Genomic DNA, 16194 nt, shown 5'->3' on the forward strand with positions numbered 1-16194 from the left:
GCATTATAGTGGAAGGATGTATAAAACTGAACATTTGCTAGATTAAAATATTCCTAAAAGTGGATGTCCAACTGAATTTATCAAAAGATGAGAGATGGTTGACTAAGTAGCTTGCACACTTGAATCCAGAGAAGATATTGCACTGTATTTAACTGTCTCTCAAAATGTTTACTGACCATCTTGTGTTGACGTGCAGAGGTACTTTGCTGGCACACTAGTGGTTCTGTGAATTTCACTTTTGGATCTTGGCAGAGAAGGGGGAGAAGAGGCTAGGCAAATAATTGGCAAGAGAAGCAAATAGTTACAAGTCTGTTAACAATGAAGTCTTGTTTGCCCATGCTTGGCCTGTCTGGAGTTCTGAGACTGGATTCCTTAGCTCTGTGAACTGTAGCACAAGAGCATTCCTTTGGTTTAGGGTGCTTGCGACTGTAAGCATGCTGAAGAGAACACAGTCATGTGCATCTTAGTGGGATGAGTATATCCTGTCCCTGTTAGGACTTAGTATAAAGGCATTAATTGTAGGAAGTGGGCTAGGAATGGTTTATCAGTGCAAGTCTCTGGAATTGCTTCTTAGATCTGTTTGTGTTTTGTGTGTTTCAGAGTGAAAAGGTTACGGAAATCAAGACTTACCTTTTTTTTTTGATAAAGCAAAGGAGCAAAGACCACTTATTTAATAGATTGTTGTGAGAAAGATCCAATTTTATAGCATAAGCTCTTTCAAAGACTACTACTTTAGTAGTATCTATTTGCAATAAGTGAAATTGTTATTTCACCTAACTTGGGGTTATGATCTGTTAATAAATTCATAGTTTTATTATAGAATTGAACTAAGAATTAGAATGTGATGATACATAGTTGTAATTTTACCAGTTTTGAAAGTGTCCTCTTTTTTGGCAACAGTGAGAAAAACTAAGGGCAAAATTTAAAATACCATGTTTATTACTAAGAGCAGATGAAGTGTTTGTAAGAAGTCATGTATCTGGTTGTAGGTCTTTCCTTTGTTCACATGTGTCCTATGTTTCTGTGTTCGGGTAGATGAGCATTCACCCGCACCCAGTTTTTAGTCTCACTTTTGTTTTTCTCTTGTGAAATATTTCCTTCAGCAAAAGCATGATGAAAATTAACTTTTAGTAATTAAAATGTTAAATTCTCCCTCTGCTTAACAGCTAACTTTTTGTTTTTGTTTTCAGCATTGGTTAGATGGTACAAAAAGCATCAAAAAGCAAGTAAAAAGTAAGTGTTGAAAAAATTTTGAAAAAAATTGGAAACTGAATTACATATAATTGCATATTAGAAACTGGTTTCTCATAGTCGGGACATAAGTCGTGTTTCTGATCAGTTTCTTAGCATCTCCATTTTTCTAAAGATAATTTCAATCTGATATATCGACCCACCCCTTAAATTATATAGGGTTGATGGTAATCTAGATTCAGGTAGTTTGTTTGTTTGTTTGTAGTTTGTTTCTAGGATAAAGGCTTGTAGTTTGGAAATGAGATTGAGTTCCCATGAGATGCTTAACTTCTGTTTAGTAGTTACTTACGCTGGAATTTTTCTGTTTGCTATCCGCCCTGCTTTAGAAAGCATTTTGAGACTTTAAGGCTGTAACCTTATTTTTTTTGTTAAGACTAATGAAAAGAAATTATTCACATAAAATGTCAGTATTATTCCTAGTGATAGGGAAAAGTACCAGTGTCCAGTCCATAGTCCATCATGTTTTTTGTAGTACCAGATTTTAGGGCACCTCAACTTTTTTACAAAATAACGGGATCTCTGATACTATAGAGGTTAGTGAAGTGGTGAAGTGAATTGGAAAGGATGTGAGTGAATTTGCCAGGTGCAGTTAACAACAGGTGTTCTTTTTGCTCTCAAGAAATACAGCTCGGCAGCTGTGTAGGGCTGTTAGCGTACACAGTCAGGACCTTTTTATTTGACATATTTGGCCCTAAACTTTTGGAATTCATCTGGAGCTGTCTGTTCTTGGGAGCACAGATGATGTGATAGGGCTACATGGTGGTTGGGACATTTAAAAAGTCTACTGATTGTGTTAGGTTTAAGCCTACAGTGTAACCTGAATTATTGCTGTAATAATCTATTCTCTTCTGTCTACTTCAGTAGATTTTTGACAAGTTTACTGACTGAAAATCCTTACTATTTAAATAGCTATATTGAAAAAATTACCCTCCCCCCCTTTTCTTTTAATGGCAGTTGGTTCACCCTATTGTCTGCATCTTCGAGTTAAGTTTTATTCCTCAGAACCAAACAACCTTCGTGAAGAGCTGACCCGGTAAGACCACTATCTAGAGTTATGTACAAGAGTCAAGTTTCAGTTAGACTAGCTAAAGATGTTGGAAGATTGCCTCAGTAATTCCTTCAGTTTTACAGACGGTTTATGAAATGGGTACTTTGTCCTGGTAACAGGATACCTGACAAGGGAATTTCATTTTGAGACAGTGTTTTTTTAAGTGTAGGAAGTTTTCCTTTATTTACCAATTTTCAAAACAGTTGGTTCTCTGACATTCTGCAAAAGTAACTAGCGAGTTCTGAAGTATCACTATCAACTCATGAATTTTAAACAGGGCCGTTGTGTTTTAATATATTACCTTTTTATGTTTGTTGATAGTCAAAATTATCTATTTTTGGCCACCAGAGAGTTACTTCAGGTTGGCTCCTGACTTTCTTTTTTGACATACCATTGAGTAATGAAAATATTGAATCCTGATTTCTCTTGAATGGTCTTAAATAACTTTATATAAGTTACAGAAACTGATTTTTATTTTGTCTTGCCTCCTTAGTATTTATCCATTGAGTCTATATTGCATTTCTATAACTCATGCACATGTACTACTTTTATTAAGTAAAAAATTGAATTGCTGAATCCCTTTAGAAGGGTTTCCTCTTGAATATTCTCCTGATGGATAAGAGTATGGCTGTCATTTGTGTGTATGTAGCTGTATCCCTTTACATACGAGGTGACTGTGTTGTCAGATCACAGAGCTCATTCTCAGAATTTACTTTAAACCTTGTCTTTTGAGAGAGTGTCCTGAACTCCAGTGCATCCTTCTGATGCTGAATGCCCCTTGTTTCATATTCTTTTTCCTTTATAGACTCTATTGTGGGTAAAGTTTTATAATTAAGAATGTTTCTTCTCAAATTAGAAGGGCAGGATTATTTATCACGGTAGATTGTTCTTTTTAGTTAAATTTGTGCCTTTTATTTTTCTTAGGTATTTATTTGTTCTTCAGTTAAAACAAGATATTCTCAGTGGAAAGTGAGTATTAGTTTAAGGTAAACCATGTTTTCTTGAGTAGTTGAAAAAATAAGTTCATAGTTAAATATGAAAAAGAAGCAATCAACATAAAGTATGTCTTATTTCCATTTATCATAAAACAGATTGTGACAAAGGCTTATTTAACACATTTATGTTTTGGTCTCAGATTAGAGTGTCCCTTTGATACAGCGGTTCAGTTGGCAGCTTACAACTTGCAAGGTAAGCAGTTTTTATGTTCGCTGTTAAGAGTGAAGCATAATTCTTCTTTGTGTGTGTTTGATGCCTCCCAGAAGATTCATTGTGACATGCCAGAAGAGAAACACCTGTGTTTGTGTAATCTTGCATCAGTATCCAGCTCTGATTCTCTTGTTTCAGAGCATTGCCTTCTTTTCCTTCCCTTAACTTTATTTGCTATCTTTCTGTCTAATAGTATTTTCAAGCAGAATTTGCCATCTGCTTGATAATTCAGTACATGATATGGTTGGACCCTCAGCAAATTTTTTCTTTTTATAAAGAATGCAGGGATGTATGAGTAAATTGTTGCTGTGGCCACCTGGCTTGCTTTCTTTTGTCTTATTCTTAAGAATAAGTCCATGAAAAGAAATACTTAGCATGTATTTAAAAGTTCTGATGGTTATTTAAGAGTTTTTTAAAAAGTGTTTTCCAGTCAATGAGATTAATGAAAAACTTACCCTTTTGTACCTTGTTACACTGATCAAATATTTGTTAAACTTAGGCATTTTCTTCTGAAAAAATTGACATTTTAGGAAAATGATAATTTATCTTTGTTCATAAAATGGAAAGAAACATTTTGGCTGGAGTATCTATATATATTAGAATAAAAATAATATTTAATAATTAAGACATTAATAATTTTATGCTTTTTTTGGGTGATTCTGTATTATCCCCAATATCTCTAAATCAGTAGTATTATTTTCCATTGTATGGGTAATAGACTATATTTTCATGTTTTATGATAAGCCTAATCTGCTGATTTTGTACTTTTGGAAAGCATATTTTTCTGTTGCTAGAGTAATTGGTGACTGAAGGAAATTTCTGTACTTCAGAAATTTGCTGCTAATATAAACTTTAGTCTGTCTACAGACTGAAACTTGTTTTTTATCTTCTGGAATGTTGAATGGATACTAGTTTGGAAGTGCTGTACCTTTAGAACTGTAATGATTACAGTGCATAATTGCATGCATCTTTTCTTGAAAGCACGTTTTTAGTGTTCTGCTAATTGCTGTGTGAGAATTCTGAAACTCTAGGATCTATAGAAAAACTGTCATTTTCAATATCTGTGTTCCACCACTTACTGCTTTGTCATTCTGTCTCATTTTGTAAGTTTCATGACAGCCAAAATTTATACTTCTTGAAAATGGTCTTTGTGCATTTTTGTGTGTTTAACAAAGCACTTATTTAAAGTAATGCTCACTAAATATTTACTGTCTGATTCATGCATATAGCTCTGTTATATTATCTCTTAACCCCTACTTATATTTTTTCCCTAAATAAAATCTCTTTCTTACTTTCTCTTTTATCCATGGTTACCATTTTTATTTTGGTGAGGGGACAGGAAAGTAGGATTTACTGGCAGGCACGAGTAAGGAGGGAACAGTGCCAGGGCTCTCATGAGTTCAGGGCCCACCATTCATCCAGGGAGCCACAATTAGGGATGTATTTGACCCGCAGCCATCTGGGATGAGCTGTGTTTTCGAATTTGTCCATATTAAACTTAGTAAATCCCCCCTTCTTGGAGATGTGGATCTTTTAGAAGCCAGGAAACTTGAACTTGCCTCTCAATAGGGCCTCAATCACAAGCTCCTTGTTCTGCAGCGTGACATTATGACTTGGCCAATGTGGACCCTAGCCTCTGTGCCCTGGGCTTTCCGAAGGTGCCCTGCATCCCTGTCTGGAGCTTATCAGCTCCAATGTAGGACAGCATGGTGCAAGGGATAGAGCCCCACTCAGATATGAAAACCATCTTTGCCACAGCTTTCCATCATGTACTTATTAGCACAAATACGGGCAGCCTTCGGGGCCTCAGAGGAGAGCTGCTCATACTCATCTGACACTGTGGCTGCAGAGTGGGCGTGGTGCAACTGTTTTTGTGATTACTGGAAACTTCATACTGTGTCTTACGCGTCTCATTGTCCTGTGTCTAAAAGTTTACCAAATCCTACTGATTATTAAGGTCCTCCAGAGTAAATTAACTGAAGTATTACTCCCTCTTCATAAAATTAGCTCCTTGCTTCTTGTTTATGACTTTTTTTTTTTGCCCACACCGTGTGGCATGTGGAACTTCACCAAGCAAAGAGCGAACCTGTGCCCCCTGCAGTGGAAGTGTGAGTCTTTAAGGCCCACCAGAGAGGCCCTCATTTATGATTTTTTATCAGAATAATCTTTATCAGTTTTATCACACACTCAAGTTTAGTTTTTCTTCACCATTTTAGTATATATCCTGAACAACATTATGTAGCAGATTTAGTTTGGGGCTTTTAAAGAACTTGTGTTCTACTTATGGTTGTTAGTGGGGAAAGAATGGGAGGAAGGGATAGTTAGGGAGTTTGGGATCCGTATGTACGCACTGCTATATTTAAAATGAAAAACCAACAAGGACCTGCTGAACAGCGCAGGGAACTCTGCTCAGTGTTACGTGACAGCCTGGAGACGAGGGGAGTTTGGGGAAGAGTGGATCCATGTGTAGGTATGGCTGCGTCACTCTGCTGTCTACCAGAAACTAGAACAACATTGTTAATCGGCTATACTCCAATATAAAATAAAAAGAAAAAACAAACTTACATTCCAGACAGAAGAGCAGTTTCTTCAAGTGAAGTGGGGGTGAGAATATTTTCCAAGGTTGTTGTGAAGTTAAATGACAGTATGTCTGCAATATGACTATTGTGTAATGTAGATGCTTAGTAAACCGTAAGTTATTACCATTTTTATGATTATCTCAAAGTAGGACTCATGTACTTTTTCTCTCCATGGCTGAATTTTTTATCAAAATGGAAGTGTTTTAATTTAAGTAAAATATTTTTTAAAGGAAAACTTTCTATAAAGAACAGAAAATGAGAATCATCATTTTCCCTCCATCCCCAAACCCAGTTCAGAGGTAACCACAGATGGGCACATAAATGTGTGTGCACTATCCAGTAGCTTTTCTTTTTTATTTCTGTGGGATTAATAATTTAAAACTCCAGGGGGACAGCAATTATATCTTACAGTGATGTTTAATGTCATGTTCTGTGCATAATAGCTGCTTAGTAGATACCAGCTAATTGTTTTTTTTAAAAGGATTGCTGAATATTTTTGTTTCTTCAATATACAGTCGAAAGCTATTTCTCTGTGTAAGGCTAAAAGATTTTCAGAAGCTAAGCATTGTACAGTATGACTCAATTAGGAGTAAGACATTTAATTGAAAATAGACTACTGGCCACAATTATATGATTTGTGCATACAGACAGGTAAGTCACAGTCTAAGCTGGATTTATTTTTGGTAATGGTCTGGGTGTTATGAATGCCTTTTAGTTTAAGAAAGTCTAATCTTCTATTAATAAGTGTATTGAAGAAGGATTCAGCAGGAAGTAAACTATAACAAAACATAACCTTGTGAAACTTAACATTTGTAGCTGAACTTGGTGACTACGACCTTGCTGAGCACAGTCCTGAACTTGTGTCTGAGTTCAGGTTTGTGCCTATTCAGACAGAAGAGATGGAGCTCGCTATATTTGAGAAATGGAAAGAATACAGGTACTTTAACATCACCACAACAGTGATTTCATGTTTGTTTTCTTCTATTTCTCTTACTTAGCATAGAATTCAGTGTATATTTATAATCATCTTAAAATTTATTATTTTTTAAATTTCAGAGGTCAGACACCAGCACAAGCTGAAACCAATTATCTGAATAAAGCCAAGTGGTTAGAAATGTATGGGGTTGATATGCATGTGGTTAAGGTAAGCACTGTGTTGTGATGCTTTTTAAGAAAGTTATTCCTTTAAGACTCAAGGTAACTATGGAATCTCTTAGTATGAAGGAGAGTGTGTAATTTGCAGGGGCTATACTGGGTACTTTGGATGTGTGGTTATGAAGATTGAGAGTAAATACTGAATGATGAGAGTCTCACACAAAAACTTGTTATAAGAAAGAAGACAGCCAAAATTTCCAAAAAGGTGTGTCTGTGGTTTTGAGTTGTCACTGTTGTTTTCTTTTTTTTAGTTTTTGAATCACTTTTTATTCTTTGATTCATATTCATATCATCTTTTATCATGTAAGCTTGAGTAGGCTCTGTAAAAATGAAAATAATTTAGAAGGTAAAGTTGAAAATTTGTAGCTTGAGGGGACTTTGATAAGCTGTGCCTGCGTAAATACTAAGTCAATTCAGTCATGTCTGACTCTTTGTGACCCTACTGACTTTTAGCCTGAGGGATCCTCTGTCCATAGGGTTCTCCAAGCAAGAATACTGGAGTGGGTTGCCATGCTCTTCTGCATTGATAAGCTCTAGTCTAGTATAACTTACGGAGTGATTTGTTGTTTTTAGTTTTAAAAGCTCAGTTTTCCCAAAAATGCAGTTTTTTTCAAAATCTGTGATTTAAATAGTGACTAGAATTTGGGAAGACTCTGGAAAGCTTTCTTTCGTGTGGCAGTGTCACTACCTGTATGTCTTCCAGTGAACACATACATTAAAACTATATAGTGTCTCAGTGAACTAAATCTGCATGAGTTTTCCTAAGAATGTTATTTTGGATGTTTTAATTGTTGAAAGCACCTTTCACATTAATATTAGCCTGTATGTAATTAATATAATTCAGTATGAAAAGAAAAACAGTCCTTTGAAAATGTGAACCCTGTTTTATACAGATAAAGCTAACACATGTTGCTCCCCTGAAATTAGGCCAGAGATGGGAATGACTACAGCTTGGGACTGACCCCAACAGGAGTCCTTGTTTTTGAAGGAGAGACCAAAATTGGCTTATTTTTTTGGTAAGCAGAGATAATGTCAAAGATAATTACTGTTGTTTTGCTTTTTAAATGAATAAAAACACTTAAATGAAGTTAGAACATAAAATAGAATTTGGACATAGTTCTGACAAGCTTGTAAATGAATTGCAACTCTCTCCTGTTATCCTCCTATTTATCTGTAATCCTGCTTTTCCAAGCCAATTTTTAAAACTCTTAATTGCATTTTCCATTAGTTTCAACATATGCTAAAATACGTATGTTAACATAAATATTATCTAGTTCTGTGTATTAACTGTTCACATGGACACTCCCTCTGTCATGTGGTTATGTGGCTGTTTTTTAGTGTTTCTCATTCCGCAGTCCTGTTACTCCCTGCTCCTCACTGTATGCTGTGCTGCGCTTAGTCACTTAGTCATGTCTGACTCTCTGCGACGTTAGCCTGCCAGGCTTCTCTGTCCAGGCAAGAATACTGGCGGGGGTTGCCATGCCCTCCTTCAGGGGATCTTCCCAATCCAGGGATTGAACGCGGCTCTGCCACCAATTCTTTACTGCCTGAGCCACCACGGAAGCCCAAGAATACTGGAGTGGGTAGCCTATCCTTTCTCCAGGAGAGCTTCCTAACCCAGGAATCGATCCTGGGTCTCCTGCATTGCAGGCAGATTCTTTACCAGCTGAGCTACCAGGAAATCCCACCGCTCACTGTATAGGAAGGAGATACTAATACAGGTGGGAGATGAAGTTGGGAAGTGGGCCATAAAGTGAGGTTTAAATGTTTTTTTTTTTTTTTAAATTTTTTAAATTAAAGATGTCTTTGACCATAAAGTGGCTATAGAAAAGAGTTGAAAATCAGTAATCTGGGTTTTTTAAAAATGCCTTTTAGAAAGCTTTTGTCTTTTTTCCTGTGTCCAGTTCCTGTGCTGCTGCTGTAACATTATTAAGCTCAGAAAATTTCTTCCACCATAGGAACCTGTGACTATATATGATATATATATATTTATTCATTCAACTTTTTCCTTAACGTTTTTAATGTCTTATATATGTGCAGCATAAGTTTTGCCAAAGGCATTGCTTTTGAAATTTTTTTTTGTTATCTTAACTATTTTTTAGATTGGAGATGTTTTCGCTGAGCAGTACAGGTTATGTTTACCCTCTTACCAGCTTTCAATTCAGAAGTTAGATGATCAATGCGCTTGAAGTAACAGCAAATTTTTTAAACTTCGAGGATATTTATTTGAAATCTGGCTGTTATTCTCATATTATAGGCCCAAGATAACCAGATTGGATTTTAAGAAGAATAAACTAACGTTGGTGGTTGTAGAAGATGATGATCAGGTAGGAATTATATTGTATTACATATTTAACAGTGACTGTGTTACATGGTAACTTAATTCTCTAAAAGGGGAAACACACTGTTCTATAATCATAGAACAGAAACTTAGTATAATTAATAACGTAATTCCTTGCTTTATGTCAAACCATCTTCAAACTGTAGTTTTCTGTCTTTAAGATTAAAGATTAAATAAAAGACTGTTCTTGTTCTTTAGTTGATGAGTGTGTATCTTAAGTGTATAAAAAATTATATCTAAATGTGGCTTTTTGCCTTTAGTTCCTGATGAAAAAGATTAATCAAAAAGATGTATCTAATAATATTTTTTAATAAAGCCTTCTATACTAAGGATTATCTGTTTTTCAGTTAAATCTAGTTCCTAATTGATAAACTCATAACAGCATGAATGAATCTCAAATGAATTATGCTAAGGGTAAGAAGCCTGATTAAAAGATTATGACTATATGATTCCATTCTGTGACAGTCTAGGAAAGGCAGCCCTTACAGGCGTAGGGAATCACTCACTGATCCTTTGGAACTGGGTATGTGAGGAGGCTTGACTGCAAAGAAACAGCACAAGGAATTTGGAGGTTGACAGAACTATTCTATATCCTGATTTTGATGGTGGTTGCATGACTCTGTACATTTTTAAAGGCCACGGAATTGTGAGTAATTTTATTGCACGCCAAATAATACCTTGGAAATATATAGACAGATATAAATAAAAGCAAACAGGTCAAATGTTAAAAAGATGTATATGCACAGTGAAGTGTGAGTAGGGCTACTTAGCAGAACCTGGAAAAAGGAGATCCTGAAAATTAGATAAAACAATTCCAAGTTTTTGGAAAGTTTTCAGTTGTATTACTGAGATACGTGCAAAGGATTTCCCTGTCACACAGCTTGGAGGAATATCAGAGACGGTAATTGAGCATTTAAAAAAGAAATGTCTTGATGGCACGCATGATTATTATATTATTGACAAATGAGTTGAAAATGCTTCAGAAGAGTCAGGTTTCACATCTAAAGACAATCTATTTACAAAATATTTTCCTTTTTATTTAAGCACAGATGTGATTAAATGATATTTGTATCGAATCTAAAGAAATCACTCAAGAAGAATAAGATACAGTTCTGTATGATAAAAAAATATGGTCATAGCTTTATTGGTGATACTTAATGGTAATCCACTCTAGCACTCTTGCCTGGAAAATCCCATGGACGGAGGAGCCTGATAGGCTACAGTCCATGGGGTCGCAAAGAGTCGGACACGACTGAGCGACTTCATTTTCACTTTCATTGGCCATAAAATAATTGTACATCTTAGAATTGATGAAATTTCAGATTTAATCTAATGCAGTATTAACTTCTTACATATCTTTTTGAAGGTGTTTTATACATATATACAAGCAAATGTGTATATCATTTCTGTGCAGAGGTTGCCATGCTTACGCACTGTTCTCCTACTTATCCTTTTTAAACTTTATGTTCTAACTTGGAATGTTTTCTATATCAATATGTAAAGTGGAGATCAGTGGAGAAATAACTCCAGAAAGAATGAAGGGATGGAGCCAAAGCAAAAACAATACCCAGTTGTGGATGTGACTGGTGATAGAAGCAAGATCTGATGCTGTAAAGAGCAATATTGCATAGGAACCTGGAATGTCAGGTCCATGAATCAAGGCAAATTGGAAGTGGTCAAACAAGAGATGGCAAGGGTGAACGTCGACATTCTAGGAATCAGCAAACTAAAATGGACTGGAATGGGTGAGTTTAACTCAGATGACCATTATATCTACTATTGCAGGCAGGAATCCCTCAGAAGAAATGGAGTAGCCATCATGGTCAACAAAAGAGTCCGAAATGCAGTACTTGGATGCAATCTCAAAAATGACAGAATGATCTCTGTTCGTCTCCAAGGCAAACCATTCAGTATCACAGTTATCCAAGTCTGTGCCCCAACCAGTAACGCTGAAGAAGCTGAAGTTAACGGTTTTATGAAGACCTACAAGACCTTTTAGAACTAACACCCAAAAAAGATGTCCTTTTCATTATAGGGGACTGGAATGCAAAAGTAGGAAGTCAAGAAACACCTGGAGTAACGGGCAAATTTGACCTTGGAATATGGAATGAAGCAGGGCAAAGACTAATAAGAGTTTTGCCAAGAAAATGCACTGGTCATAGCAAACACCCTCTTCCAACAACACAAGAGAAGACTCTACACATGGACATCACCTGATGGTCAACACCGAAATCAGATTGATTATATTCTTTGCAACCAAAGATGGAGAAGCTCTATACAGTCAACAAAAACAAGACCAGGAGCTGACTGTGGCTCAGATCATGAACTCCTTATCACCAAATTCAGACTGACATTGAAGAAAGTAGGGAAAACCGCTAGACCATTCGGGTATGACCTAAATCAAATCCCTTATGATTAAACAGTAGAAGTGAGAAATAGATTTAAGGGCCTAGATCTCCATCCTAGATGGAGTGCCTGATGAACTATGGACAGAGGTTCGTGACATTGTACAGGAGACAGGGATCAAGACCATCCCCATGGAAAAGAAATCAAAAAAAGCAAAATGGCTGTCTGGGGAGCCTTTCAAATAGCTGTGGAAAGAAGACAAACGAAAAGCAAAGGAGAAAAGGAAAGATAGAAACATCTGAATGCAGAATTCCGAAGAATAGCAAGAAGAGATAAGAAAGCCTTCTTCAGTGATCAATGCAAAGAAATAGAGGAAAAGAACAGAATGGGAAAGACTAGAGATCTCTTCAAGAAAATTAGAGATACCAAGGGAACGTTTCATGCAAAGATGGGCTCAATAAAGGACAGAAATGGTCTGGACTTAACAGAAGCAGAAGATATTAAGAAGAGGTGGCAAGAATACACGGAAGAACTGTACAAAAAAGATCTTCATGACCCAGATAATCATGATGATGGGATCACTAATCTAGAGCCAGACATCCTGAAACATGAAGCCAAGTGGGCCTTAGAAAGCATCACTATGAACAAAGCTATGGAGGTGATGGAATTCCAGTTGAGCTGTTTCAAATCCTGAAAGATGATGCTGTGAAAGTGTTGCACTCAATATGCCAGCAAATTTGGAAAACTCGGCAGAGGCCACAGGACTGGAAAAGGTCAGTTTTCATTCCAATCCCAAAGAAAGGCAATGCCAAAGGATGCTCAAACTACCACACAATTGCACTCATCTCACATGCCAGTGAAGTCATGCTCAAAATTCTCCAAGCCAGACTTCAGCAATACGTGAACCGTGAACTCCCTGATGTTCAAGCTGGTTTTAGAAAAGGCAGAGGAACCAGAGATCAAATTGCTAGCATCTGCTGGATCATGGAAAAAGCAAGAGAGTTCCAGAAAAACATCTATTTCTGCATTATTGACTATGCCAAAGCCTTTGACTGTGTGAATCACAATAAGCTGTGGAAAATTCTGAAAGAGATGGGAATACCAGACCACCTGACCTGCCTCTTGAGAAATCTGTATGCGGGTCAGGAAGCAACAGTTAGAACTGGACATGGAAAAACAGACTGGTGTCAAATAGGAAAAGGAGTACGTCAAGGCTGTATATCGTCATCCTGCTTATTTAACTTCTATGCAGAGTACATCATGAGAAACGCTGGAATGGAAGCAACACAAGCTGGAATCAAGATTGCTGGGAGAAATATCAATAACCTCAGAGGTGCAGAAGACACCACCCTTGTGGCAGAAAGTGAAGAGGAGCTAAAAAGCCTCTTGATGAAAGTGAAAGAGGAGAGTGAAAAAGTTGGCTTAAAACTCAACATTCAGAAAACGAAGATCATGGCATCTGGTCCCATCACTTCATGGGAAATAGATGGGAAACAGTAGAAACAGTGTCAGACTTCATTTTGAGGGGCTCCAAAATCACTGCAGATGGTGACTGCAGCCATGAAATTAAAAGACGCTTATTCCTTGGAAGAAAAGTTATGACCAACCTAGATAGTATATTCTAAAGCAAAGACATTACTTTGCTGACTAAGGTCCGTCTAGTCAAGGCTATGGTTTTTCCTGTGGTCATGTATGGATGTGAGAGTTGGACTGTGAAGAAGGCTGAGCGCCGAAGAATTGATGCTTTTGAACTGTGGTGTTGGAGAAGACTCTTGAGAGTCCCTTGGACTGCAAGGAGATCCAACCAGTCCATTCTGAAGGAGATCAGCCCTGGGATTTCTTTGGAAGGAATGATGCTAAAGCTGAAACTCCAGTACTTTGGCCACCTCATGAGAAGAGTTGACTCACTGGAAAAGACTCTGATGCTGGGAGGGATTGGGGGCAGGAGGAGAAGGGGACGACAGAGGATGAGATGGCTGGATGTCATCACTGACTCTATGGACGTGAGTCTGAGTGAACTCCGGGAGTTGGTGATGGACCGGGAGGCCTGGTGTGCTGCGATTCATGGGGTCGCAAAGAGTCGGACACGACTGAGCGACTGAACTGAACTGAACTGATTCTTATAAAAGCAAACTAAAATGCATAGTGTTCTAGTGTATGGTGTACTCTATTTAATCAGTTATCCCTTAATTGACATTTATTCACTATTAACTACATATAATTTATACATTGACAAGTATCTATAGAGTAATGTCCTTGAGGGGGATTTGTGGGATTGAATGGTTATGTGCGTTTGTCCTGGATGTAGAGGGATCCTACCAGCTTGCATAGTTTTCAGTGTTCAGGCTTACCTCCAGGAGGGAATTAATCGCATTTGTATCTGAAAGGTTAAAAAAAATGGAATTTCATTGTAGGTTTAAATTTTATTTCTGGTTTTGTGAGTGATACTGAACATCTTGTCATACATTGAATTACTTGATTTCCTTTTCTTCAAACTGTCTGTTCCTTGTGGGTTATTGGCTTTTTTCTTACAGGTTTTGCCATTTGTCACTGACATTATAAATAGTTTATCTAATAGTTGTTTGTCCTTTAACGGTGCGTATTGTGGGGTTTGTCATGCACTTTAAGACTTCTAAATAGGCGAATATATTCATCTTTTATGGATCCTGGGTTTTATGTCACAGAAGGCTTTTCTCTGTCTTGAGAAAGACATTTTCTCATGTTTTGTTTTTTGTTTTATTTTCTCTTTGTGTAGTTTTTGTTGGTACATTTCATTGAAATACACATTCAGAAAAGTGTAAGAATAAATGTACAGCTTGTTGAGTTTTTATGTACACTTTTATGACCAGTACCAGGGTGAGAAAATAGAATCCCAGCAGAATTAGGGAATTTCCCTTGTGTGCCCCTCCAGGTCCAGTTGACCAAGGATAACCACTCACCTGACTTTTGAACTTGGTATAAATGACACCTGACTGACTGTTCTCTTTGAGTCTTCCTTCTGTACTTCGGGGCTGTGATTGTGAGCTTTCAGCCCTGCGGTAGGAGGTGGCTGTAGTTGGCTCATTCCTACTGTTGTATAGTGTACAGTTATATGAATAGACCAGTATTTATCCATGCTGCTGCTAATGGACATTTGAGGTTTTTTTTAAATTTTTGCCTGGCAATAAGAGTGCTACCCTGAGCCCTGGGATGTGCGTGTGTTTGGCTCTTATGGAAACAGCCGGACTGTTTGCCAGTGTCTAAACAAGTGAACTGCTCTCCACCTGGAAAGTGTGAGGGTTTAATCTGTCCTTCTTTTGCTTGTGTTCAGTGTTCTCTTTCTCATTTCATCCACTCTGGTAGAGGAATCATTTTAGGGTTTTCCTTGATGACAATTTCAGTATAGCACTTACTTACATTTGTTGGATGTTTGGATATTCTTTTTTATCAAATGCCTCTTTAAGTTTTTCATTTGTTTTTCTGTTGGGTTGTGTATTTTTCATCTCACTAAGGAAGTTCTTTTTATATCTGGGTGTCACTTCTTTGTCAGATATATATGTTGTAACTAGCTTCACTTTGGTTTGCCTTTTGACTCCTTTATTAGTATCTTTTGGATAAAAAAGATTGTAATTTAATGGAATGTAGTTTATGCATTTTTTCCTTTGTGACTAGTGTAGGTTTTGTGTCTTAAAGTGTAAGGATCTCTGCCTGTATCAAGGTTATTAAGAAACTACATATGAAGTTTATGAAGTATTTTAAATGACAAAATATTAAAAAATATACTGAGAAGTATAATTGAAACTGTTAACCATTTTACTCATTTTGATGTAACATTTTTGGCTTTGCTGCTTCAGATCCCTTTTAGAACTAGATAAATTAATAAAAGTATATTTGATACAGCTAAGGTCTAAGCCAAAGCTTGTCCGTTTGTTCCTCATTCTTTTAGGGTATCAGTCTCATATTTTCTAACCTTTTGTAAATATAACCACATCATGACACATGGTAGAACGTTTTAGAAATCTGCATGTGTATGTATATTACATATATCATATACATTAAAGTGAATGTTTTTTTTTGGTAACTTGCTCATTTTACCTAAGCATCTGTAGCCATGTAGTTCTAGTTCATTCACTTTAACCTATGTTATCACATTCTGCAACATGAATCACCAGTAGTGCATTAGTTCATTTATCTGTTATTCATTGATCTATCTATGTACTTTTTAAATAATGTTATTGTTTACTTGATTACATTTCTCATGTTTTGAACATTTAGGGTTTTATGCCAGT

At 36.7% G+C, this 16194-nt stretch overlaps 1 protein-coding gene across 6 annotated transcripts in view; it reads left to right on the top strand.

The window, feature by feature from the left end:
- The window catches only part of EPB41L5 (erythrocyte membrane protein band 4.1 like 5), a 169626-nt gene that overhangs the window by 50164 nt on the left and 103268 nt on the right, over positions 1-16194 (top strand). For all 6 annotated transcript variants that reach the window (XM_004004756.6, XM_012140176.5, XM_012140185.5 and 3 more), the window contains exons 4-11: positions 1191-1233; positions 2206-2284; positions 3224-3268; positions 3435-3487; positions 6901-7021; positions 7141-7228; positions 8167-8255; positions 9497-9566. In XM_004004756.6, the coding sequence (XP_004004805.2) occupies positions 1191-1233; positions 2206-2284; positions 3224-3268; positions 3435-3487; positions 6901-7021; positions 7141-7228; positions 8167-8255; positions 9497-9566 (588 nt within the window). The remainder of the gene's footprint in view (positions 1-1190; positions 1234-2205; positions 2285-3223; positions 3269-3434; positions 3488-6900; positions 7022-7140; positions 7229-8166; positions 8256-9496; positions 9567-16194) is intronic.

Source organism: Ovis aries, chromosome 2 (assembly GCF_016772045.2).
Source record: "Ovis aries strain OAR_USU_Benz2616 breed Rambouillet chromosome 2, ARS-UI_Ramb_v3.0, whole genome shotgun sequence".
Lineage (NCBI taxonomy): Eukaryota > Metazoa > Chordata > Mammalia > Artiodactyla > Bovidae > Ovis > Ovis aries.